Here is a 27765-nt window from a genome sequence, read left to right as displayed (position 1 = left end):
AATTCAAATTGGCAGAATACTCTGATATTTTATTGCAAGTCCATCGAGCTTTTCAGTGCCACCATACCAATTCCTTGGATAATCATTCCAGAAAGTAGAGCAAAGCTTATCAGAAGAACCAGACCAACCCTACTAGGAGAAAAAGCAGGTCTGCAGTAAAACTTGGGTGGTCTCCTTCGTCACCTGTGGTACTCCAGATGTTGCTGAACTACATCTCCCATTATCCTCAGTCACAATGAATTATAGCTAGGGATGATGGGAGTTGTAGTTCAGCAACATCTGGAATACCATAGGGGGCAAACCCTTAGTCTACATTATTTATCAGGGAACAGACAGGCATCTCCATATTTCCGGCACTGGGCACTTACCTGCAGTTCTGCCTCCAAGCCCAGGCGCTGAATGAATGGGTCGGTGACATGATAGTGTCGTTCAAAGCTAAGGGCACCCTTCTCCTGTAAAGAGCAAACGACAATCATTCTTAAGTATGTAAAAATCACCCTACTAGATCAGACCATCTAATCCAGAAATCTCATCTTGCTTCCCACCGTGCCAGCCAGATGCCTCCAGGAATCTACCAGCAGCGCTTGAAGACAGCAACCCATCCCCAGCCCAGCAGCCCACCAGTGGCTGTTGCTGGTGTCTATCTTATGTTTATTTAGATTGCGAGCCCTTTGGGGACAGGGAGACATTTTATTTATTTAAATCTATGTAAACCGCTTTGGAAACTTTTGTTGAAAAGCAGTAAATAAATATCCATCATATTCGTATTCCTGCTGCTGCTCCCTGGTAGGCAATATGCAGGAGCAGACTGTCTCTGAAGCTGGAGGTTCCATAGTACTTTGTACTTTGGGGGGGGAAAGCTTTCCAAGATCAATATGGGGAGCCTAAATCCAGCTCTGCTGTTATGAGATCATGGAAACAATGGATTTGAGAGCTGTGCGTATATAAAACATGTGTGTTTTTTTAAAGTCAAATTCTTGGGCTGCTTCTTTTAATATGGAGATCACCAAACATGTCAGAAACAGTGTGCACAATATGCATTAGAAACCAAGTTCTTTTGCATTGCCATTTCCACATTATGCTGTGCACGGCTTTCTCCCAACAACTTTATTAGCTGCAGTGCAGAAAAGACTTCATATTACCTTCTGTGACAAATGTAACACTACATTTATCAGAACTGCAGGACTCTGAGCTTGGAGGCAACCCAGACAAAACACTAAACTCAGTTCTGCTTCCTCTTTGCCAAAACTTCACATTAATAAGATTTCCTCTCTTGAGCAATAGCAGAAAACTAGAAGATTTTCTATAACTAGGAAGATTACACATGTAGCAGTTCACGATAGGAATGTGCACGGAACCGGTTTGGAGGCCCTTTATGGGCCTCTGAACTGGTTCAAAAGGCGGCTGGTCCACTGGTTCAACGGCAGAGGTGGGGTCTGCTGCTTTAAGAGTGAGTGAGGGTGCACTTACCCCTCCCTTTGCTCTTCCCCCACTGGTGCTCCTTTTTTCAAAAGTTAATCAGGGCAGCAGCGTACCTCCCTGTTGCCCCCTTTGACCAGATACAACCGGAAGTATCCAATGCGTCTGTGTGCAACAGCACGCACGCGCACTACATGTGAGCACTATCAGCTGTAAGGTATTCCCTGTAAGGGATGGGGCTGTAGCTCAGTGGTAGAACATCTGCTTTGTATGCAGAAGATTCCAGGTCCAATCCTTAGCATCTTCAGGGAGGGGTGAGAAAGACTCCTGCCACCAGTCAGTATAGACAATTCTGAGCTAGATGGACCAACGTTTTGACTAGGTATAAGGCAGCTTCCTATGTTCCAGTTAGTAGTAACCATAGCTTGCCTTCAAACCAGAATCAGACTCATTCAGCTGGCTTCTGATTCTGGTTTGGAGGCAGACTGCAGTTGGCAGTAATGATAGTTTCCCCCAGTTAGCCACAATCACAAACTATGGTTAAGGCAATAGAGAAGTGCAAGAGGGGAAGAGTGTGCTCCCTCCTCTTCTTGCACATGAGTACTTTCCAGACTGCCAAATTATGGCTTGGCCATGACACCTGAATTGTGCCCGAGTCCTAGGAGATGATACCGATGTTACCTCTGCTAATATACTACATCACATTGTCCCAGTATGGCTTTTTGAACGACTTCTTCCTTCTCTCCTCCCCAGTAAGCAGACCCAATTCAAGAATTCTTTAGGAAAAGATGCACCTTGAGCTGCCTGTGGATGAGGTCTCTAGTAATATTTGCTTTTGCCATCTTCTCACAATAGGGCTGACAAACGCAAGCCAGTGGAGGTGTTGCTGTGCATCCAAGCATTCCAGTAGAGTTCATGTCCATAGAGAAGGCATTGAAATTACCTGTGGTCAAAGAGGGAGTGGGTGTGTGGAAAGGCTTGTCATTTATACATGAAGTTAAGCAGCATCTCCAGCAACCCTTCCCCAACTGCCTGAGACATTTAACCATTCCCTCCAAGTATTTGACTTGCAAAATACATTTTACACACGTAAAATTTACCTATAAATACATTCCTCCTTCTAGGAGAAGGCCCAGCTGTCTCAATCAAGTTCCAGCCTTAATTTGCTGCATTAGCCAAGGAGTTATTCCATTCATGTCAATCAACAGGCCAAATAGTACACCTGTTTTGCCAGCCTATTCTTAATCTTAAATTTTAAGAACCTTTTAAAAAACCCTCCACCACACAACAGATTTAAAGGTATAATTTAAATCAGGAACTTTCTCCTAAAAGGGAGTGACTTCTAGTATTTCTGACAACAAGCTAGACATAATCAAATGATCCATCTGGCATTCGAACCATCCATCCATCCCACCTTCGAACCTCAAGTATCACAAAACTCTGGGCCATCATCCTCACAGACAAAGCCTGGAACAGACCTAAGCATTCAAGTTCAGTCAAATGTGAGCCAGCACATCCCTAGTCGACAAATCCCAGGCGCTAGGGAGCCATGGCGCCTTGAAGTTTAACCATGGTGCTTAGATTAGGATATTCAGAGGCAAAGTTATTTCATAAAATCCTTATTTGTACCATGTAGCCTCCCCCCCCCACCTTTTAAAGTACATTACTTGTAAAAGAGATAAAGAGAAGCCCATTCACCCTCCCACTCCACATTGTCTGTCACTAAGGCTGATCATTTTGTCAGGAGTCCATCGTCTGCTTCCAAATTTTTGGGCTGGCTGATAGATCAAAAAAAGATTTGTCAAGGTCTGACAGAGTACTTTATTATCGAAAGGAAACAAAAACAAAAGTCAAAAACTAACACACACTAGCGCCTACAAACAAAACATAAAAATCTCAAGTACCTGGATGTCCAGTAACATGATACAGCAGATTCTTAAGAATTGGGTTTTTAGCCCTGTGAAATGCTTGTTTCTAAAGGATCAAGGAACCTGGAATATTTTCCATCCCTAAAATTATGCTCTGCTGTTCTCTGCACAGAACAGATGTTCTAGAGAAAGTTAACTGAAGCAAATTAGAGACTCTGGGGAGATGGCAGCTTCCTTCCACAACTACTGTGCTGGAATGAATGGCAGGGGAAAACTTATCAAGGAAGATACCAATTAATGCAAGGCTTTAATGCTTGCAAATGCTGCAGTTGTGCCCACCAGGAGTCTGGGTCAGATATAACAACTATCCTTATTATGGGGCTGATACTTGGGACCAGAACTGGTAAATAATTTATTTACTGACTACATTTACTGATGACATTTATTAGTACTCTAACCTTCCGCCAAAAGGCTTAAAGACAGCATACGTGCATTTTAGTCTCACGATGGCCCAGCATAGAAGGTTAACTGACAGATAGTGACTGCCTCATGTATGTTTCAAGGCTATGTTGGAACTTAAGCCTAGGTTTCCCTGGTCCAAGTCCGGCACTCTTGCCAATAGCACAACACTAGGCATTTGGCTACAGGGGGTACACAGGAAGCTGCCTTATATCGAGTCAGACGCTTGGTCCATCTAGCTCAGTATTGTCCTCTTGGATTGGCAATGGCTCTCCAAGGTTCCAGGCAGGAGTCTTTCCCATCTGGACTTCTGGTAGCAAGCATGAATTCTCCCCTTTGCTAAGCAGGGTCCTCCTTGGTTTGCAATTGAATGGGAGACTCCATGTTTGAGCACTGTAAGATATTCTCCTCCGGGGAAAGGGCCACTCTGGGAAGAGCATCTGCCTGCTTGCAAGCAGAAGGTTCCAAGTTCCCTTCCTGGCAGCATCTCCAAGTGAGGGCTGACAGCAACTCCTGCCTGCACCCTTGGAGAAGCTGCTGCCAGTCTGTGTAAAGACCCAGCTAGATGGACCAATGGTCTGACTCAGCATGAGGCAGATTCCTATGTTCCCGGAGATGCCAGGGATTGAGTCTGGGACCTTCTGCATGCAAAGCAGAATTGTTTCCTCAGAATAATAAACTGAGCCCATCTCAGCAATGCTGCACTGTTTCATGCTCAACCAGGTTCTGCAATTTGAATTCAAATTATGGATACATCAACCATCAGCATTTCCCATCCCACTGGAACACTCTGCTCCTCTGCGCAACAGCTTCCAGTTTCTGCTTCTGGAAAGCTTGGGACATACAGCTTGCAAACAAATAGCATTTTTCAGTGCCCTTGTGTCTCTACAAAGATTAACACAAATTCAGTTTATACATTGGTTATGTCAGGTATCAGCACTGTTGGGCAACAGCCGAGGGCCCAGGCCCTCAGTAGGGCTCAGTATGGCCCACCTCTGCTCCAGGGCTGAAGAAATCTACTAGTCTACTGATTTGTGATGAGTAAAAAATGATGCTTGACGCGTGAAAAGAGTCCTGGCAAGCAATTAACCTACATAGCTTGAGGAATCATCTGACGAATAAAATATTGTGTCTGGCTGATAAACTGAGCCAACATTTCTTCATCCCTGCTCTGCTCCCATAGCCTTTCTGCAGTCATGGTGGAATGTTTCTATTGGCCAAAAGAGTCACGGTTGTCTTGCCTTCTCTCTCTTTCCTCACCTGCCATGGTAAGACCCATCACAAACCACAGGGAGGGCAGGTTGCTGAGCCCCTTCCCTCGCCAAAGCTTGAGCCCTCCCCCCACCCTCCAAAGCTTGAGCCAGCCCTTTTATATATGCATAAGCCACTGAACACACACATAAAGACTCAGAAACCAGAGCGGTGTTTCCAGGGCTTCTGATCATCAATTCAACTTTTTACTGCCATATAAGAATTATTCATTTCCTCTGCCAAGGAAGTTTTAACATTTTTAAAGGGGGAAAAGTCCTGTATGATAAATACTTCCAGAGACTATTTTTGCCTGCTCCATATGTGTTGGGGAGAAAGTTAGGAATGCACGAGTCCCACTGACACAAAATGCTACTTAAGGAGTGTTGAACGCTTTCCTTCCTCTGGACTGTACACACTGGGACTCACCGGAGCAACCACTCAACAACATTAGCACATGACTACGATTACAAATATTTTTACTCATACAAATTCCATGCTGCTTTCCTCTTAAAGTTATTGCCTTGCAAACTTAAAGATATCCAGAAGGGAAAATTGGTTAAAAATTTAGCAGGAGGAAAGAAAAAGAAAAAAGAGATAGGCAAGCCCAAGGCAAGGGAGAAGGAAAGCAGAGACAGTTCAGCAATTAAGGAAACAAAGTTGGCAAGCCAAAATCAACAGCCTTGCCTTTCTCGACATAAGCAGGGAACCCCACACACATCCTGTTACTTGGACTGTGAGAATTCCAAAATTCTGCATGAACACACAAAGAATTCTGTACTAAGTATTTATTTATTGAATGTATATACCACCTAATAGAGAAATCTCTAGGCAGTGTATAGAATTAAAACATAATATAAAATATAAAACATTTAAAATTCATAAAGAGATAAAAATAATAATAGATAAAAACACATTAGAAGCTCTTATTTCAGAAGGGAGCGTGTTCCAAAGCCCTGGCGCAGCCACAGAGAAGGCCCAGTCCTGAGTTACCACCAAACGAGCTGGCAGCAACTGTAACTGGACCTCTTCTGATGATCTTAATAGGCGACCGGGTTCATGACAGAAGGTGCTCTCTTAAGTACAAAATGCAGCACCTTGCAATATTTGCTTGTTTAAAACAAAAGTTAAAGTTATTTGCTGCTAAATCATTGGCCCAACTTTTGTATGGTGCACAATTGGGAACCTACCCTAAGTATAGGCCATTGGAAATAATCCAATCTAAGCTTATTACAGCAGTATTCACGGCTCTCGGTGTATCTCCAAAACAGTGCTGAGGTTGGAAATGGGCCCCCAGAGGGTGGAAACAAAAGCATGGATTTTAATACTGGCTTAGAATCCATTTCTCCTCTCTGGGATTGATCCCTCTTATGTTGGCCAACAGGTTTCAATCTACCTGGACATGAGCACTGATGAGTAAACTGTCATCACTTGGACTTTCTACTGAAGATTTGTCATTACCAGATTACAATCAAGCCGAGGTGATCCTCAGACAGAGGGTCTTGGACACTGAACATCGGAATGATTTAAGCTCTATCCCAGAGACCATAAGAGGGTGCCTTGGTGACTTTAACTGGGAACCTGCTAGCTACCTATTGTGCCTTTCTTTACCAAGCCATCACAGGGTACTCCTCATGATGCCTTACCATCAGCAGTTTTATCTGGAAGGTTTCTGGAAACCCCTCTGGCCAGTCCGTTTTGCCCCTGTAGCTCAGGTAAGGTCGAATCCAGGGATGTGCATGGAACCGGTTCGAACGGCAGGTGGTCCGGCCAGTGTGAAGGCAGGGGGTGCTGCTTTAAGGGTGGGGGAGGGTGCACTTACCTCTCCCGCCGGTGCTCGGTTTTATGAAAGTCCATCGGGGAGGCAGCATATCTCCCTGCCGCTCCATTTACCGGAACTAGCCGGAAGTATCTGCCGCGCCTGTGTGGACGCGCACACAGCGGGCGCAGGTGCACAGTGGATGTGATGTGTGCGCACCAGGGCGTGCAGACATAACAGATACTTCTGGCTAGTTCCGGTAAATGGTGGCAAACGGGGCAGCAGGGAGGTACGCTGCCGCCCTGATGGACTTAATGAAAACGGAGTGCCATCAGGGGAAGAGCGGCGGGAAGGGTAAGTGCACCCTCCCCCGTCCTTAAAGCAGCACCGTCACCTTTGAGCCTCCCTCGCCTGGCTCTGTGCACATTCCTAGTCAAATCTGTCCACCATGTGCTGCTGTGTTGTCCTTTTTATAATGATAGCCGGTGCAGTCTTATTTCTCCCTTGCTATCACGCTTTCCTGGCCAGACTGCTGAATTTTACACCATACTCCTTCTTGCAGCTAAGAAATCTTCTATCACCTACAGGTTGCCAAATTTTGTGCAACTGCTGTTAAGATCTGTCAACAACTAATTTCCAGCCCTTGGTGTATTCTGTATGATTTAATTCTTATCTGAATGCAGTTTCATCTGTTTGCATATATATAACTGATCAGTGATTGTAATAAAGCTATTCATTCATTCATTCACACACACAGGGCTTGACAAATCCCAGACACCAGGGAGTCATGGCTCCTAGACTAGGATACTGAGAGGCAGAGTTATTTAATAAAAATCTTTATTTGGCCCAGGCAGCCCTGTTTTTGTTCTGTTACTTGTAAAGGAGATAAAGAGAAGCCCATTTACCACTCCAAAATGTCAGTCACTAAGTCAGGTAATTTTGTCAGGTGTCTACTGCCTGGCTCCTAGATTCAAAGAAAGGTTGCCAAGGCCCCATTTAACATATACCAATTCAACCTAGATTGGCTTCCAGAATGAACATGAGCTATTCATTGCGTACTCTAGCATGCTGAGTTGCACATATGAACAACAGGATTTTGTATCTATTTTTACAAAGACACTTCTGCTTACAGTTAAAAAGCAGTTACAGGGCTGATTTTTAAGGCAAATTACAGAAGGATGTTGGTAAACAAATGTGGCACTCAGCTTTGCACACGCACCAATGGCCACATGCATAGCACAAAGCATTGCACAGAGACAATATAAGCCCCAAAGTGCATGTATGCGTGCAAATTGACAACAAAAGCCGATCCACATTCAAACCAAGGAATACAAGGGGTATGATCCTGACCAGCAACTTAGAAAGAAGAAGCAGGGTATGAAGTGATCATCAGTCAGGGAGCAGAGAAAACAGCAACAATGGAAACTAGAAGACAGGAGTTTGTGGGAAACTCTTTATAGCCACAAACACACTGAGTGGTTCTGGGCAAGATGCTATTCTCTTCTCTGCCTCACTTCTCATCCATAAAAGTAGTATACCAAGAACATTGAATGCCTAACTGTCCAGATACTTACTACGAAGCACATGAAAACTGTATAACTTAATCATAGGATAAGAGGAAATACTACTTATCAGGGGGTTTAGAAAAGCCAATTTCCTGACCAAAGAGGTGGTAAACACAGCAAGAGAAAAAGGAGGCACAGTGGCATGAACAAGAGATTTTTAAAAGGCAATATAATAACAGAAAGACAGCAGTTTGTTTTCACACAGAAGACTTTTACTTCACACACACTTCTACTTCAAACTGTTATTCTTGATTAACCGATTACTCTGGGTCATACACACATTTAGAATCACTCCTCTGAATTCAGAAGAACAAGCTTTTGAAGACACACCCACCCACCCCCTTGCCTCCTCTGACTGCCAGGGTAATGCTGAAAGCTTGTTCAAGAAAAAGGGGAACTTTTTCAATGTTCAAAAGGAGAAGATATAAGAGGAATAACTACAAATCACACATGTGTGTTTTAAACTGTTACAGTCCACTGTAAACTGCCTTGAGAATTTTTAGATCAAATGGCAGGGCATACCTCTAACAAACTGTCCTGTTTTAAGCAAACTTGAGTATTAGTCCTTAAGTCATTAGGTACCAGGAAGGGGGCGTTAATGAAAGAAAGGATCTTGCAACACATGAAAAACTAATAGATTAAAGTCTGGCATAAATTTTTGTGGATTAGACTAGTTCAACGACATGGGCTCTATCTAGTCCATGAATGCTTCTGAAACAATAAATTTGTTGTTAGTCACTCAGATGCCACTGGACACTTTTGAAAAGGGGGAAGAATGGGGCTGTAGCTCACAGGTAAAGAATCTACTTTGCATGCAAAGAGTCCCAGGTTCAATTCCCATCTCCAGTAAGTAAACTTGAAAAGTTGGGAGAGACCCCTACCCAAAACCTTGGAGAGCTGCAGGTCAGTATAGGTAGCTAGATAAACCAATGGTCTGACTCAGTATATAGCAGCTTCCTCTGCCCATACGAGGAAAGAGAGGTATTTATTTGATTTACACCCCACTTTTTGAGCTATTGAGCTGCAAGGCAATGGACGCAAAACTTTAGAATGCACAATTAGAACAGCAACAAGAGAATGCTTCTCTCCTTGGAGCAAGCTTGCTTACTTCTTACTTCTATTATTTATATAGTTTTTCACCAAAAAAAAGTTCTCAAAGCAGTTTGCATTGAACAATACTACCACCACCACTACTACTAATAATAATAATAATAATAATAATAATGACGGTTACTCAGAGACCTCTATGGAATCGGTTAGGAAGAGACAGACTTCAAGAGAGGGGGAAGAGAAGGAGAACACAGCTTATGGGGCAATAGGTTATGGGGCAAGACAAGGGGGGGTATCACGTGCCACGGGAAGACGGAGCGGGGAGGGGGCAGGTTCCCCCCCCTCCCAGGGTGGGACACGGCTGGAGGAGATTGGTTACCTGTCAGGCCTCCTCAGAGCAGGCTCAGAAGCCGCAGCAGCGAGTGGACGAAGCCCTTGAACTTCCATGCAGGGAGGCGGCCCGGCCCCCGTGCCAGAGCAGGGGCCCCTCCAGGAGACGAGTGGCTGCGAGGCAGCCTGCGCCGCTCGCCAGGCTTCGCAGCCCCGGCCTGGCTGGGACCCGAGCCCTCCCCGGCCCCCTCCTCTGTTTATCCCCTCCAGCTGTCTAGGGCTCGAGCAAACACCTCCTCTCTCACTCACCCCCCTGCCTCCGTCGTTTCACCCAGCAGCGCGCCTGCGCGACGCTACCTGCGCCACCATCCTCTATCTCCGCCACAATCCTTACGCCGCGCGAGCGGCGCAGACGCACTTCGAGAATAGCTTTCCCTCCCTAGACGTTAAACGTCTAATTGGCCGTGTGAGGAGTGACGGCCGTTGTGTCCAAAGGGACTCCGCCAAGCGGTGGGCGGCTCGGGCCAATCTTCACACTAGAGGACGTAAAGAGGGAAAGGGGCGGGCTCATTTGGCCGAGAGGGGATTCTGGGAGTTGAAGTTTGTCTAAGGTGGAGAGAAAAAACGCCTCTCGTTTGTAGGACAGTAAAGTACTTGGCTTCTCTCTGAGATTATTCCTGATGAGTTTCATGAGCCCCAGCATACTGAAATTTGTCGTTTTCCAGCATATTTTGGTCTGGCTACGTCCACTGCTAAATCGTTTTTGAAATATTAAAAGATGAACGAGCTTGACTTGTATTTTTCAGCTGATATTATGGTAAAATTATCTGAAAGATGGGTGTCAGGTGTTTGGACAGGGGGCACAATTCCAGTGCTTGCCCTAGGTGCTATTTTCCCTAGATACGCCTCTGTGGAGGTGTGATGTGGGCTGGAGGTGTGAAGTGGATTTGGATGCCCCCAGGGGTTGTGGAGGCCCTGGACTTCAGCTCCGAAATCCAGGACGCCTCTGAACAATCCAGAAATGTTGTTTATACATCCAGTTGACTTGCAATTAAAAAAGCAAACTATGAAGCAACACAAAAACATTAGATATGCATGTAATGAGGCAGCCTTTTTAAAAAGCCAGTATTTCAAAATCTTGAGAGTCCCTGGAAATTATCCATTGTCATCTGCTTGAAAGGGAAGACTCATAATCCGTTCAAACCTTGCATCAAAGAGCTGAGTCTGAAAGATGTTTTGAAAACCAGTAGGGTGTATATTTTGAAATCATTAATTAAAATAAGACGAAACTTAATGATGTCTCTTTCCACTGCGTAGTGAGGCGGTTATCGAAAAGAAATCTCTTTAATAGATTAGTGGAAATGTTGGAACCCAGTTTTTGCTTAGAATCTTCCTATGGGGTGGGAATTCCCTACTTAACCCCTGCTTTGCTTTTCTCTCATAGTAGTACTACAAGCCACTTCACCTCAGGAAAATGTCTGGAAGCAGCATGGCTGCCTGTTTTCCTCAATGATCATCTCTTCTCTCAAAGGCACAACCTCAGGCATATCCGTAACCCTCATACCTAGCCTAGCTTAAAGGGATGTATAGAGTTCCCCCATGCTTTTTTCTCTTCTTAGTACACCCCAGCTGGGCTGGACAGTACCATCTGGAGGGGACGAATACTCATTGTGATTTTTGACAATGACTAGGTCTAGTTGAGGTGATAGCATTGCAAGACTTTCCGTGTGTTCATGCTTTTATAATTATTATTAATTATAAACAGACAAGCTTTGTTAGCCGCCCCACACCAAATTGTTCTCTGGGCAGCTCACAACACTGCATTAAAAACTCATAACACATGAAACCACAACACACACACTCAAAATACAATACAAAGCACTTTAACAACAATTTTTTAACGTTTTGATTTTAAAAATAAAATTGAAAAATTAAAATTTAATAGGTCTAAGTGAGTAAAAAGGTCTTTAAAATAAAGTGTGCTGTCGAGTCGGTGTCGACTTCTGGTGACCACAGAGCCCTGTGGTTGTCTTTGTAGAATACAGGAGGGGTTGACCATTGCCTGCTCCCGTGCAGTATGAGAAGATGCCTTTCAGCATCTTCTGATATCGCTGCCGCCTGATATAGGTGTTTCCCATAGTCTGGGAAACATACCAGTGGGGATTTGAACACGCAACCTCTGGCTCCCTAGGCAAGTTACTTCCCCGCTGCACTTGGCATCTAAAAGAACAAAGTGATGAAGCCAGGTGAACCTCGCTGGGGAGGTTTTATTGTCCTAACTATCTGGCCTGCTGCAGCCAAATTTGCAATGGTGTTTTAAAAACTTTCAAAGGTTTTTAAAACACAAAAAACTACTAAAAATGTTATTGATATTGTCAGAGGAATGGAAGTAAAAACTGGCAGGAATGTCCTCCTAAGTTTACTCCATGAAGAGAATGCAACAGTTTGCTCACTGGCTGGGTGTGGGAGAGGACAAGGAGGTGCAGTGGGAAAGGAGAGAGGGTGCGTCATGGTGGTGGCCCTGGCGGCCCACGGACATTTGTCCCACCTTGTCCAACGGTCACTACGCCACTGAATCTGTGCAACTCAGCTTAGAATCACATATTTGCAACTAGATCCTATGAACACTTATTCAGAAGTAAGCACCAGTGAATTCATTGAGATTTCATCCCAAGTAAGTGCTCATAGGATTGCAGCCTTGATGCCACTTAATGAAATTGTCCTTTCTTCATTTACATCTCAACCTGAGACATGTGTAACTTGCCAACCATGCTGTAATATTATTTTCTCTCTCTCCATAAGGTGGCACTGCTTGCACAGGGCGTCTTCATACCCTCCTGGTTCCATGCAGCCTTTAGCTATTTCATGATCTGCACATTCATATTTAGACCTTTCACAGTACTGAGAAAAGCTGAGCCTATAACCTTGGTGTGAAGCATTTATAAGTTTATAAGGTGTGAGAGGATAGAGCCAGAAGCACAATGAGCAGAAGCTGTATACTACTTCTCACTGTCAGTGGGTAGCCTGCCCACTAGGTGGCTGTCTAGGGCGTCAAGTGGGGAAAGGCCTTAGTGCCTGGGTCATGAATGCCTGCCAGAATACTTTAAGGTAAAGTGTGCTGTCAAGTCGATTTAGACTCCTGGTGCCCACAGAGCCCTGTGGTTTTCTTTGGTAGAATACAGGGGGGGTTGATCATTGCCTCCTCCTGCGCAGTATGAGATAATGCCTTTCATCAGCATGATAATACGCCGAAAGCTGAAAGTATTGCAATGTTATCACCTCTTTTGCATGTCTAGGAGTGGAGACATTGTCAAAAATCACAATGAGCATTCGTCCCCTGAGCCAGCATTGTGTGGTAGGGTCCAAAGAACCTGGGCCACCAATCAAAAGGACCGCTGGAGCCCTCCATGCATATGACATAATGCGCAAAGGGTATGTGGTCTGGGCTCCGGAGAGCCCGTACGAGCGCCCCAGTACTCCTTTACAGACTGCGTTTGCTGGCTGGCTACATTTATTTCCCTTTCTCTCCCTCCAGCGAGGGAAAGAATGAGAAATAAATGCACCCAGCCAGCAAATGCTGGCTTTCACACAGTGGCCCACCAGATGGCGCTAGAAGCCTACAGGCAGGAATTGAGGGCATGCCCTCTCTCCTGCTGTTACTCCCCTGCAACTGGTACTCAGAGGCGTCCCGCCATTGAGGCTGGAGGTGGCCTATAGCCTTCCAACTAGTAGCCGATGATAGACCTCTCCTCCATGAAATTATTCAAACCCCTCTTAAAGCCATCCAGGTTGTTGGCTGTCACCACATCTTGTGGCAGAGAATTCCACAAGTTGATTGTGTGTTGTGTGAAAAACTACTTCCGTTTGTACTTCCGTTTGCTGGCTCATGTGCTAGCTGTGCTTTTAACCAGGATAGGTAGCCAGGATCAGATCAGGATTAGGTTAACTCTTTAACCAGGGTGCTTTCCAGCCTAACTGCTCAACAGCAGCAAAATGCCTCCGTTCAGGCAAGTCGCATTCGAAACATAAACAGCAGGGGGAGCAGTCCTCACGGAAACTAACAACCTGAAGACACAGCAACTTTTTCACGCCGGATATATGGCGTCCTTGCTCTATATCGCAGTGATTAAATTTGCAACAAGGTGGCACCCTGCGGTCTGCATAGGGACTGCGGTGTCACGACACAGGAAGTGTGGAAGCACACTTCCGAGATGCGTCCTGACCCCGTTGTAGGGTCTAGTCTGGAAAGTGCTCTCAATCACCGCGGCGATGAGAATGCAGCTAAAGGGGCACCAGCAATAACCACTGGGAGGGGACAGGGGTCCTATCCTGGGCTGAACAGGAACAGTTGCTCTCCCACTGCTAAATAAAAGATAGCAGCCATCATTTCTGAGTAAAGGTGCTTCTGTGCCCAAGCAGCAGGGGTTAAGACACGGGAATCCTGCTTGTCTTATATAGATCAGAACAGTAGCTCTTTGTGGTAAGTTGCATGGAAATGCCGGCATTTAATAGAAACCAATCTTAATGGCATATCTAGGGCTGTGGAGAAAGCTCTTCCTCATCACAGGCAGACCATAGCCAGTGGCTGTTCACAGGCCTGTCCCAGAGGTAGACTGGAATCTGTATGTGAATGAAATATATTACATAGTTACCAGGAGCACAGTGGAGAGAAGTACAGCAACATGGTTTGCCCAGTAATCTAAAGCTATATGATTAATGGCAATTTAAAAAGGCCCAATGGCACGGAACATTCCAAAGGTTGCAGGTCATTGTTTGATTAACTCCCTTAAATGGTTTGGTGAACAATTAGAGCTGCACTCCCATGCGCAATTCGGGTGAAGGCAAAAGACAATATAGAAACCGAGCTCCAGCCACATTCGGCTCCTGTGGAAGCCGGGCTTCACAACCCAAATGACTGATATGCATACTAGCAAACTGAAGGCATGACTCTTTCCCTTCTCCCTATGCTTCAAGGGCGGGGGAAGCAGAAACGTTCTGCACGGACAATTGCTTTTATCCAATCATCCCTGTATTAACTTTTTTTTTTAAAGCAAAGCTGCATTTTTAAATGCATGACATGACCTCTGCATCAAGGGTCACCCCATGAAACGGAAGGTCAGGGAATTTAGGACCAAAAAGCGGAATTACTTTTTCACACAGCACATAATTATCTATGGGATTCTTTGCCATGGGATGTGGTGATGGCCACCAGCTTGGATGGCTTTAAAAGGGGCTTAGGTAGATTCATGGTGGACTGGTATATCAATGGCTACTAGTCTGATGGCTGTGGGCCACCTCCAGCCTCAGAGGCACAATGCCTCTCAATACCAGTTGCAGGGCAGAAACAGCAAGAGAGAGGGCATGCACATACCTCTTGCCTGTGGGCTTCTCCGAGGCATCTGCTAGGCCACTGTGTGATACAGGATGCTGGACTAGATGGGCCTTGGGCCTGATCCAGCGGGGCTGTTCTTAGGTTCTTATGCCGGGCACAGAGCTTCTGCGCCTCTAGTTCTCCCCACCTGGCCACCTGCCCCCACCGCTATTTCCTTCCTTTGCCTGCCATCATCATCATTTTCACCCACCCGCCCCTGCCTTCTCCCGCCTGCTGGCACACGCTGGAACTGTCATTTTCCCACCTGGCCAACTGCCTCTGCCTCGCTTTCCTTCCTTCCTCCCTGCCCGCTCGCCTCCGCCACTGTTTCCTTCCTTCCTCCGCCTGCCCACCTGCCACCACCATTTCCTCCCTGTCTGCCCACCCCTGCCTTCTCCACCCAGGAAAGCGAGGGCACTTTCCCGGTTGGCCACCCACCCATTGGCCGGCCACCACCACCGTTAACTCCTTGGCCCTCCGGCCAGCCAACTGGCTGCTGCCAGCATTTTCTCCCCCCCACCATCTCCGTAGCTATCCTGTCCGGCAGCTCTCCAAACTCTCGCGAGATCTGCCATGCATAGGATTAGCCACGGGTATGCCTTAGCGAGTTAGATATAAAGAAGATGTTCTTATGCTTTGCGGCTTCAGGATGTGGAGGGTGACAGCATGGGAACCAGCCAATCAGCATCATGCATAGTAGGCTTCTCCTTCAAACACCCCAAAATCTTTCTCTTGCCCCCAGCTCCCCAAATTTAACCTCGGAGAGGAAAGCTACATTTGAATTGAATGCAATGGGGGCACTTCTAGAACAGTGTTCTGTCTAGTTTTTTTCATCTCTGTGTGTGATGGGTCTTGTTCTGAGCGACAGTATCAAGGCAGAGTGTGTGCACATGCAGTCAAAATGAGGTTTTCTTGATTCAACCTGAGCGGGATCTAAAATGAACTGAGCAGACATCAAAAACCGCGTGAGCATGTGCACATGTGCACGCCTTAAAGCAGGGGTGGGGAACCTTGGCCCTCCAGCTGTTGTTGAACTACAACTCCCATCATCCCCAGCTACAAATAAAGAGTAATACAATATAACATATGTCTCTATCTGGACCCTGCAGTGTCAAACCTAAGAGTAGTCCAACGAAGGAATAGAGACAAATACATAATCAGATGAGGCAGAAGTCAATGTCCATAGAAACAAGCAAGATCAGAAGGACCAGAGGCAGCTGGTATATGGTTCACACCCACACTGCTGGCCAGGAGTTAAAGCACAACAGAACAACTCCGACTAAGAAAGTAAGCCTGAAGCAATAGTAGGGTTAGCCTGCTGGACCCCTCCACATTGGCTCCCTCCCCAGATCATATGGTTTGACAAGCTGCAGTACCCTCCCTGGCCAGTTTATGGGTGGTGCTGCTGAACAACCAACAGCTCCCCGGCTTGAGAGTTGCCCGTGTAGTGCAGGGAGTAAGCAAGGGTATAGCAAGGTTGGAGTGGGCCCCCCAAAGAGTGATGATCCCCACCCACTAGGGGCATTGCTATGCCCCCCAAATGATCCAGGGCCAGGCAAACTTTTTTACCTTAAGGTTGCCACCACCACTGCTGCCTCGATGGTGGCAGTGGAACTAAAAAGTGCACTGCTGCCCATGCGCAAAATGTTTTGGGGGAAGTGCGCCACCACTTTCCTGCTTGATTTGCACACGCCTGGTGCTGCTGGTTTGCTCCTCTGCTGCTGCTGCTGCTACAAGGAGGGAGGAGGAGGAGACAAGGAGAAGGAGGTTGCAGAGGAGAGGAGAGGAGAGGAGAGGAGGGGGGGGTTCCAGGGTACCCCCCAAAACATTGGGGCCCATGCCTCTGATGCCACTGCCTCCCACCTTCCTCTTCAGAGAAGGGAAGAGCGAAGAGCAAGCTGTGGCTCAGCTGATTATTATTATTATTTCACAAAGACAGTTAAAATGAGAGAAAGAGAGCAAGAAACTCCCAGTGGGCCTTAATACTAAGGATTTCACACTGATTCAAAGACAAACTCACCATTAATAGCCATATTATTAAGACATCACATTTAACTCATCGCAAGAAGCAAAGTAAGAGCAAATGAATAGAACCCTAGCTCATAAGCTTCAGCTCAGTATTCACAAGCCATGATTCTCTGTACATTGTGCCAAACTGAATATATGTACAGTGACATATTAAATTTTTTTTTTATTTTTACCTGTAGCCCCTTTGGGGGCTTCTTAAAGGCTGGGGGGGGTGTCTGCAAAGGTTTTCCCTCCCCCCACTGGTCTCTAGGGCCTCATAGGGACCATTTGAGCATGTGCGGTGGCCATTGTTTAAAATATATTTTTTTTAATGGCCGCTGAAAACAAAATGGCCACCACGCATGCTCAAATGGCCTCTGCAAGGCCCGGCATGGCCTAGGGCCTCACAGAGGCCATTTGAGCATGCATGGTGGCCATTTTCTTTTCGGTGGCCATTTAAATTTTTTAAAAAAATTTAAAAAAATGGCACCCCCCTTCAAGTGGCACCCGGGGCACGTGCCATGCATGCCCTACCCTAGATATGCCCCTTATGGCTGAACAGGGATTTTAACTCAGGTTTCCCTGGTCCTAGTCCATTTGTCCCCCACATTCAATTATAGCTATGTCCTTGGGAGTAAGGCCCCTGGGCCCTGATGCCCGATCACCTGACTCACTCCGCCTGACACCTTGCCTTTGCAGTCTAATTAGTTAGTCACCACTAACACAACACCACAAGTCACCACTGAATTGATATAAAATAGAGGGTTGGGAGATGATGGATCATGAACTCTTTCCCCCAACAGTGTTTTCTTGACAAGCCACTCTCACACTTTTAATCACCCACACTCTCTAGGTTCAGCACAACCAAAATTGTAACCCCTGAGATGTCCTGCTACCTGCTGCCAGATCTACAAATACAAATATGACAAATATTTATAAACAAAAGTTCCCAAAGCAGCTTACACATTATATGTATATAAATAAAATGGCTCCCCATCCCCAAAAGGCTCAAAATCTAAAAAAGAAACATATGATAGACACCAGCAACAGCCACTGGAGGGTTGCTGTGCTGGGGATGGATAGGGCCAGTTGTTCTCCTCCTGCTCAATAAAGAGAATCGCCACTTTAAAAAGGTGCCTCTTTGCTCAGTTTGTATATGTACAATATACACACGCTCAGATCTGTCGGCACATACAGTCATTCACACAATATCCTCAATGCATGTACAGCAGTACACTTCCTACCTGTATCCTGACATTATCTCTCAAGCTAACCTACCTTGTAGGGTTGTTGTGAGAATAAAATAGGATAGCTGCATGTATCTATGCACAGCAGGCATGCAGATGTGATGTAATAAATAATATGATGCTAATTAAATTGTGAATAAATAATATGATGCTAATTATATTGTTTTCTGATTAGGAATTTTGTTATTGTGTGAAGTAGATTCCAAGGCCAAGGTAAATTTAGATCATGAGTCCCTTGGGGACAGAGGACCATCTTCTTATTTTTCTCAATAAACTGCTTGGACAACCTTCTGCTGCAAAGCAGAATAACAAGAAGAAGAAGCCATCTTGAAGGTTTGGTTGGTCTTGTGATATAATAGCAAAATCCACAGCTCATGTAAATCAGAATGTTGGAATTTAGGATGCCAGCTAAGCTGAAATGAGTCGGACCAGTGTTGACTGATCTGCAATCTTAATCTATTTAAATATATGTCAGTATGTTAGTGGTGAAGCTGGTCTCACTGGGTTTAAATCAGCTTTTGTGGTTTCTTATTGTGCTCTGCCCTGATTTAAGTGCACGAAGACCAGTTTAAGTGGTGGATTGTATTGCTTGCCTGCAGTGGGTAGGCAATGTGACCACAATGTATGAGTATTTAATAAATCTGCGCATGATTTTTCCATCTCCTCCTGCATTCCTGCAATACAGGGAAAACGGAAAGGTACAAGGCAAATGCAAGGCATTGATCTGCCATTAATGAATAACGAATCATTGCACACTGTAACTCCTGCTAACTGAGCAAGGAGGCACTCTTTAAAGTGGTGATTCTCTTACATTTAGCAGGGGGAAAGCATCTGACCCTATCCAGCCCCAGCATCTTTCCAGTGGCTGTTACTGGTGTTTCCCTTGAATTTCTTTTTAGATTGTGAGCCCTCTGGGGACAGAGAACCATCTTATGGATTCATAATTAGCCCCGTGGTATTTGGAAAAATTATGGAAGTTGACGCAGCAAGGTAGACAACTAGAATGCAAGTGGAGAAAGACTCGACTTGAATCCGCCAGGTTACAACATAGAGCACATCTGAAGATCTATGCTCTGGCAATATGTGTGGCAAAGAAGAAATTCTTTTCTGTCCGCATTGCATCCACAAGTTCATGTCCAGCGGAGCTGTCTAGGGTTGTGAGAGGGCTCCTACAAGCCCTCTTCTCCTTGAATCCCAATTTAGAACCATTGCTTATCCACTGTGATGTTTTAAACGATTTTTTTCCACAGACAAAATCTCTTGTATTCGGGCTGAACTGGATACTACAATTAGGGCAGTGTCTGTTATGGAGGTATCCAGCAACAACTCTAATGTGGTCAGACTGGATCACTTTGTGACTCCTGAAGATGTGGACTGTGTGTCCTACCACCTGCTCTCTTGATCCTTGCCCAACTTGGCTTATTTTACTTAACAACAGATTGTTGGAGAGGGTCTGATAAACATCATAAATGCTTTTTTGAGGTAGTTGGATGCCTCCTTGTCTTAAGGAAGCTATCATTAGACCATACTTGGAAAAAAATATTGGACCCCTCAGAGTTAGGCAACTATAGGCCCCTTGGGCAAGGTGATTGAGAGGGTGGTGGCCACTCAGCTCCAGACAGTCCTGGAGGAAACTGACTATTTTCTGGAGCTGAGACAGTCCTGGAGTGGAGACAGCCCTGAACCCATTTCAAATTGGCTTTCAGGAGGGCTGTGTGGTTGAGACTGCCTTGGTTAGCCTGATGGATGATCTCCAATTAGGTATTGACAGAGTGAGTGTGAATCTGCTAAATCCTTTTGGATCACTCGGTGGCTTTTGATACTATCAACCATGGTATCCTTCTGGGTTGCCTGAGGGAGGTGGGATTTGGTGGCACTGTTCTGCAGTGGTTCCATTCCTACCTCTCGGATAGATTCTAGATGGTGTCACTTGGAGATTGTTGCTCTTCAGAGTGAGAACTAAAGTACAGAGTTCCACAAGGGTCCATATTGTCTCCGGTGCTATTTAACATCTACGTGAAACCACTGGGAGAGATGGTCAGGAGAATTGGTGCAAGTTGTTATCGGTACGTAGCTTGGGAATGCTCCTGGATCCAAAACTCCCTCTGGTTTCTCAGGCTGAGGCAGTGGCCAGGAGCCCTTTTTATCAGCTTTGGCTGATACGTCAGCTATGCCCATTTCAGGAGGTAAAGGACCTTAAAATGGCCTTGCATATGCTGGTGACCTCCAAGCTTGACCACCGTAATACACTCTATGTGGGGCTGCTTTTGTACAGAGATTGGAAACTACAGCTGGTACAGAATGTGCAGCCAGGTTGGTCTCTGGGACAACACGAAGGGAATATAACACCTATTCTGAAAGAATTGCACTGACTACCGATATGTTTCCGATCAAAATACAAAGTGCCAGACCAGTCATTACCTATAAAACCTGAATGGGCTTAAGTCCAAGGTATTTAAGAGAGTGCCTTCTTTGTCATGAACCCTGCCACCTATTAAGATCATCTGGAGAGGTCTGGTGATGGTTGCCACTGACACATCTGGGGCTGGACCTCAGAGCTGGACCTTCTCTGTGGCTGCCCCAGGACTTTGGAAAGCACTCCCGGTCAAAATAAGAACTTAAATAAGAAGATAAATAATGCATCCAAGGATCTCCAAGATCAAACCAACAAGAAACAATATCCTGGGGATCTTGTTTCTTGTTCGTTTAAAATAAGAGCATCTCCATGTCTGATTGCTTTTTAAAAAGACCCTTAAGACACACCTGTTTTCTCAGGCTTTTAATGAAAATTAATTTAAAACTGTTTAACTTATTTTGTCCTGTGAAATTATTTTGTTTCACTCTGTGAATTGTTTTTAATTGTTTTTATTCATAAAGCTTGATTCTGATTCTGTTTTTATTCTATGGAAATAAAATTGTTTTGTTTGTTTTCATTTTTATATTGTAATTTGGATTGTATACACTGCTTAGAGATGTATATATCAGGCAGAATATAAATGTGATTGGTTGAGAAATAAATAAATAAACAATCCATTTTTCTATGTAAACCTCCTTGAGCACTTTTGTTGAAAAGTGATATATAAGTACCCATAGTTGTTGTCGTCGTAGTCCTTGGTACAAACCTGAACCAAAATGCACACAACTGAAGAACAAGAAATGCTGAGTTGGAAGTCTCTGAATTGTTTTAACTGTTATTTTTCATATTGCCTTTTGCTTTCTTCTTTTACACCAGGAGTTCTCAGTCTTAGTCTCCAGATGTTATTAGTCTACAACTCCCATCATTCCCAGCCACAGTGATGGGAGTTGTAGTCCAACAATGTGTGGGGACCCAAGTTTGAGAATCCTTGTTTTATACCTGCTGTTGTATAGTGGTTGATTTATTTCATTGATATACAGTCCAGTTCTATGCACACTGACTCGGAAGTAAGTCTCGCTGTGTTCAGAGGAGCCTTTCCCCAGGTAACTGCACATAAGGTTGCAGCCTACTGATGTAAGCTGTTCAAGAAGATTGAACTGCAGAAATGAGGCATGTCACCATGGAAATACAAAATAGAAAATAAATTAGGCTTTGTTGAAATCCTAATGGCCTGTTCCTAATAACCTTGAATAAGTTGGTCTTGTTGATTTTACTGGGGCTTCCTTTAAAACAAGCCTCATTAAACTCCATAGTACTTACTTCCAGGAAAGTAGCTGGAGGAGGCGGCAGCTTAGAAATATGAATAACATTGTGCTGAAATTGTAATCCACAGACCATACTGTGGTATACAAGGACAAGACAGTGGAGCTGAATCAAGAATATTAATGGTTTAATGAGCTAGATGATGGCACAGTGGGGAAATAACTTGCCTAGGGAGCAAGACGATGCTGGTTCAGATCCCCGCTCGTATGTTTCCCAGTTTCCCAGATTATGGGAAACACCTATATCAGGCAGAAGCGATATAGGAAGATGCTGAAAGGCATGATCTCAGACTGCACGGGAGCAGGGCTGTCCTTAGAGAGCCTTGGCGGGGCCCGGGGCCTGGGGCAAATCAGCCAGTGAGGATGAGAGGAGAGCTGGTCTTGTAGTCGCAAGCATGACTTGTCCCCATAGCTAAGCAGGTTCTGCCCTGGTTGCAAATGAATGGGAGACTTGATGAGTGAGCACTGTAAGATATTCCCCTCAGGGGATGAAGCCGCTCTGGGAAGAGCAGAAGGTTTCAAGTTCCCTCCCGGGCTTCTCCAAGATAAGGTTGAGAGCCTCTCTTGCCTGCAACCCTGGAGAAGCCACTGCCAGTCTGTGAAGACAATACTGAGCTAGATAGACCAATAGTCTGACTCAGTATATGGCAGCTTCCTGTGTTCCGGTGTTCCTGTGTCCCCCTTCCAGTTAATACTAATGGGGGTTAAAAGAGTGGGGCCTGGGGTGGTCACCCTGCTTGCCATGCCCTAAGGACAGCCCTACATGGGAGGAGTCAATGGTCAACCCTTCCTGTATTCTACCGAAGACAACCACAGGGCTCTGTGGTCGCCAGGAGTCAACACCAACTTTATGGCATTACTTTACTTTACTTTACAGTGAGGCAAGTGCAGGCTGCCTTCAGTGCTCTTGCTGCTGGCTGTTTGTTAGCCCCGCCTCTGCTCCAAGACTGGAAAACAAGTAACTAGAGCTCCATTCAAAAACTGGTCTGGGACAAGGAATGGGTTAGCCAAAAACACCACACATATGAGTGCGGGGTTTTGGCATATGCTGCTGATAGGGGACTGGAGATGCTGGGGACTGGACTATGGAAGGAGAGCTGGTCTTGTGGTAGCAAGCATGACTTGTCACCTTTGCTAAGCAGGGTCTGCCCGGGTTGCATATGAATGTGAGATGCCATGTGTGGGCACTGTAAGATATTCCCCTCAGGGGATGGAGCTGCTCTGGGAAGGTTCCAAGTTCCCTCCCTGGCATCTCCAGATAGGGCTGAGAGAGACTCCTGCCTGCAACCTTGGAGAAGCCACTGCCAGTCTGTGAAGACAATACTGAGCTAGATGGATCAAGGGTCCGACTCAGTATAAGGCAGCTTCTTCTGTTCCTATGAACTTTCTGCATGCTAAACAAATGCTCTGCCACTGAGCTATCACACATCTTCATGGTGCAGTGTGCCAATAATCTAATATAATTACACTCATCATTTAATATAATTACACTAATCATCTTGTCTCCATGCTTGTGGAGGAGGCTTGAGGTTGTGTATGTTGGACAGGAGGATACCTCTGCTCCAGAAGCATTCAGTGCTCATCATCATCATACTCATGATGGAGTGCCATGAGTGAAGCCAACCAAGTTGGCCTTCTAATGAGGCACAGTTAGACGGCTTCTCAAGCAGATTGGTGGATGCAGCAACTTGACAGCAGAGGCATATCTAGGGAAAATAGCGCCTAGGGCAAGCACTGAAATTGCACCCCCTGTCCCAACTTCTGACACCCATCTTTCAGATAACTTTACCATAATATCAGCTGAAAAATACAAGTCAAGCACGTTAATCTTTTAATATTTCAAAAACTATTTAGCAGTGGATGTAGCCAGACCAAAAAATGCAGGAAAACTACAAATTTCAGTATGTTGGGGCTCATGAAATACCCAAATACTAGGTGGAGGTGTACTTGGAAAACTAAACAGAAGTGCCTGTCTAATTCTCTACTATGCATTGTAGAATCACTATTACATAAGTTTTAAAAATAAATGGAGAATTTGACTTTTCCCAGATACTCTGAAAATAATTAAAGGATATGCAGAGTAAACTGTGTCACTGCTTGGAATATATTCTAGTATTTCAGAAAGACAGTTAAAATGAGAGAAAGAGAGCAAGAAGCTCCCAGTAGGTCTTACTACTAAGGATTTCACACTGATTCAAAGACAAACTCACCATTAATAGCCATATTATTAAGACATCACATTTAACTCACTTATCACAAGAAGCAAAGTAAGAACAAATGAATACAATCCTAGCTCATAAGCTTCAGCTCTGATTCTCACAAGCCCTGATTCTCTGTACATAGTGCCAAAGTGAATATGTGTACAGTGACTTATATATATATTTTTAATTACCTGTTTTTTTAAAAATTACCTAATTTTTTTTTAAATTACCCTCCGGGGGGCCTCATAAAGGCTGTGGGGGGTCTGCAAAGGTTTTCCCTCCCCCCACTGGCCTCTAGGGCCTCGCAGGGACCATTTGAGAATGTGCAGTGGCCATTTTTAAAAACAATCTTAAAAAAAAAAAGTCTGCTGAAAACAAAATGGCCACCACACATGCTCTAATGGCCTCTGCAAGGCCTGGCATGGCCTAGGGCCTCACAGAGGCCATTCGAGCATGTGCAGTGGCCATTTTGGTTTTGGTGGCCATTTTTTTAAAAAAATAATTTTCAAAAATTTGGCCCCCTCAAGTGGCGCCCGGGGCACGTGCCCTGCCTGCCCCACCATAGATATGCCCCTGCTTGACAGGGGTGTCTCTGTGAAGATGGTAATCAAGTGAAGGTGGCCAGCTGGTGCAGGATGCCTCCACGATTTTGCTGCCTCCACCAATCCACCACCTGAGGGGCCATCTCACAGTGCCTTATTAGAGGACTGGCCACTGCTTTGCTCCTGGTATTCTGCTCATCAGGTCAAATGGGATGCTTCTGGAGCAGGGCTGTACAGCTGCATCCCTCCTGCAAATACCACAACCCCTGGCTAGTGGCCACATTTATTTATTTATTTATTTATTTATTTATTTATTTATTTATTTGATTTCTATACTGCCATTCCAAAAATGGCTTAGGGCAGTTTACACAGAGAAATAATAAATACATAAGATGGATCCCTGTCCCCGAAGGGCTCACAATCTAAAAAGAAACATAAGACAGACACCAGCAACAGTCGCTGGAGGGATACTGTGCTGGGGGTGGATAGGGCCAGTTACTCTCCCCCTGCTAAATAAAGAGAATCACCATGTTAAAAGGTGCCTCTTTGCCAAGTTAGCAGGAGTCTATGGCTGGGGATGATGGGAGCTGTAGTCCAAAAACAACTGGAGGGCCAAAGTTGTGCAGCCCTGTTCTGGAGGATATATCTGCTTCTCGTCCTCCTCCTGCATTTTCAAAGAGCAGAGGAGAGGGAAGTGGAAGTGTGGAGGAAGAGCAGAGAGTAGTGGGCTAGAGCATTCCTCTAACCTACCACTCTACGTTCCTCCACACTTCCTTTCCTTCCCTTGCCATTTGAAAACATGGGAGGAAGAGCAGGCACTGCCAGGTGAGGTGGGGAGCTGGAATCACCATGGCGGGGGTGGGGAGCTGGAATGCTGGGAGGAAAAAGTAGTGCATACTGCACACCCCTGGGAGGGATGGTGCATGGAAGAGCTGGGCTGGTGAGGGACGATGGAAAGAATGGCAAGCAGAACACAGTGGGTTCTGCCTCTGCGTGTAGCAGGGGTGGGGTCGAGGGCACTAGGGATCTGCAAACCAGTTTGACAAGGTCCAGGGTGAGCTGGACCGGTTTGGTTCAGCCTGAACTCAAGCCAAACTGGGTCTGGTTCAGCTTGAACTGGCTCAGAACACACTGGTAAAGGGGAATCAGTTCAAAGTCCCCTTTTACCAATAAAGTGGGGGACCAGGGGGCTTCATTAAACAGAGTTGGGGTGGGAGGGGAGTCAAAATTTACCCCATTGGTGCCACTGGTGTTGTTGAGGTGGTGGCTGCAGGGGTGGTTGGGGGTGGCAGCGGGGGATACCCCATCCCCGCCAGAGCAGGCAGGCTGTTGGGGGCCTCTGCACATGCGTGGTGTTAAAAAATGGCTTCTGTGTATATGTGGCAGTTTTAAAAATAGCCGCTGCGCATGCGCAGAGGCTTTTTAAAAAACTGCTACACATGTGCAGAGGTCTGAAATGGGCCCGAAATGGGCCTGCCTGCTCTGGCAGGGGTGTGGGGGAGCCACTGATGTCACCCCCAGAAGTCGCCGCAGCTTCTGCCAATGCTGGCGGCAGCAGCAATGTAAATTTTGACTCCCCTCCTGCCCCAACTCTGCTTAATTAAGCCACCTGCCCCCCCTTCCCCTGTACTGGTAAAGGGGAATCCTTACTGGATTCCCCTTTACCAGTACTGCTTCAAGCCCCTCCCCCCACAACTGGGCTCAAATTTGAGCCGAACTGAGCCTGGTTCGGATGTTCACAAAACCAAACAGGACCCGGTTCAGTCTGAGTCCAGTTCGACTTGAACCAAACAGGGCTTTCCAGTTCTGTGCACATCCCTAGAGGGCACCACTTTAACGTGCCACCCGGGGGCTTGGACGGGCCCTAGTGATGGAAATGTGGCCTTCATCATTTGTGGTCCCTGCAATATGGAATGTGTTGGAAAGTTAAAGGACTTTGCGCTGTCTCTTGTCTCAGACAGTGGAGGACAGACTAATAAGTCAGAGGGCTAGAGGGTCAAGACATTTGTCATCACTTCTGATGCTATCCCTTTGAAATGTAGATTGCTAATCTCAGGGATTCAAACTTACTTCCTCCTTCCTCTCTCTCTTGCTACCTGGCTGCCTACCTTGCAACATGGCAAGCTTCTCTCCCTGCACCAAATGTGCAGAGAGGATGCAGAATCCATCTGCATCTAGTTAGTTAGATAGATAGATTAGAGATCCTAAATCCTCACTTTCCTATCTAGAATGGAGTTCCTTAATAAATGCCTTTTATATTGATTTGAAACTATGAATTGGCTCCAAGTTACTTTACTCTCAGCACACACGCATGCTTAACTAAACCACCGCTGTGTCGTGCCTCTGTGCACTCTGCTATATTGAGAAAGGGATTCTCTCACCACAGAGAATTTCCAACAGAATGCACTGCCCACAGAGACCTGCCTCTTCCTCCAATCCTTTTGGAAGCCATGCCCGTGTCTGCTTTATTTTACACCTTGACTTCTGTATACATTGATGGTAATAATTAACTACTTGTGAATGCACCTTTATAGGAAGGAATGTAGAATGCTTTCATCCTTTCTCTTGTATTGTGAGGTTCTGTTTAATGAAATGGTAACACAGGATATTGTAAAGATAGTCTCAAGGGTGTAGCTACACTTGAACAAGGGAAGACAAATGTCCCTGGGCCCATAAGGGACTGGGGGGGGGGACTGGCTGAGAAACAGCCTGTTCTTTGCTCTCCCCTCCCGCCTCCTTGACTCAGTGGCAAGCAGGGTGCGCTGAGTGTGTGGTATGATTTGCCTAGGAGCGAGAGAAAGAGCATGTAGAGAATGTTTTGGTTTTCGCCATGTCCATCTAGTTCTTCTGTCGCAAAGAAACTGGGGGGTGGGGGAGATAGGGTCCAGGGACCCATCCTCACTTCTTGTCCCAGGGCCCACTTCAATCTTGCTATGTCTCTGGATATGTTGTTACCATGGGATGTTTTTTGGTAACTGATTTTTATTGCATTTTAAAAAAATGTTTTAATTTTAATTGTAA

The 27765-nt window shown here is 45.6% G+C and overlaps 1 protein-coding gene across 2 annotated transcripts in view; it reads right to left on the bottom strand.

Moving 5' to 3' along the window:
* Positions 1–10151, bottom strand: part of WDTC1 (WD and tetratricopeptide repeats 1) — a 36570-nt gene extending 26419 nt beyond the window's left edge. The window contains exons 1-3 of one of the 2 annotated variants that reach the window (XM_053267394.1): positions 10008–10151; positions 2214–2362; positions 369–452 (exon numbers count right to left, since the gene is read on the bottom strand). In XM_053267394.1, coding sequence (XP_053123369.1) covers positions 369–452; positions 2214–2342 — 213 coding nt within the window. In that variant the 5' untranslated portion in view covers positions 2343–2362; positions 10008–10151. Of the gene's footprint in view, positions 1–368; positions 453–2213; positions 2363–9747 lie in introns of both variants that reach the window. The other variant, XM_053267393.1, reaches the window with a different exon arrangement.
* Between the last annotated feature and the right edge of the window lie 17614 nt (positions 10152–27765).

This window comes from Hemicordylus capensis, chromosome 7 (assembly GCF_027244095.1).
Source record: "Hemicordylus capensis ecotype Gifberg chromosome 7, rHemCap1.1.pri, whole genome shotgun sequence".
Taxonomy (NCBI): domain Eukaryota; kingdom Metazoa; phylum Chordata; class Lepidosauria; order Squamata; family Cordylidae; genus Hemicordylus; species Hemicordylus capensis.
The sequence above is the reverse complement of the archived record's forward strand: the minus strand, read 5'-3'. Positions and strand labels throughout refer to the sequence as shown.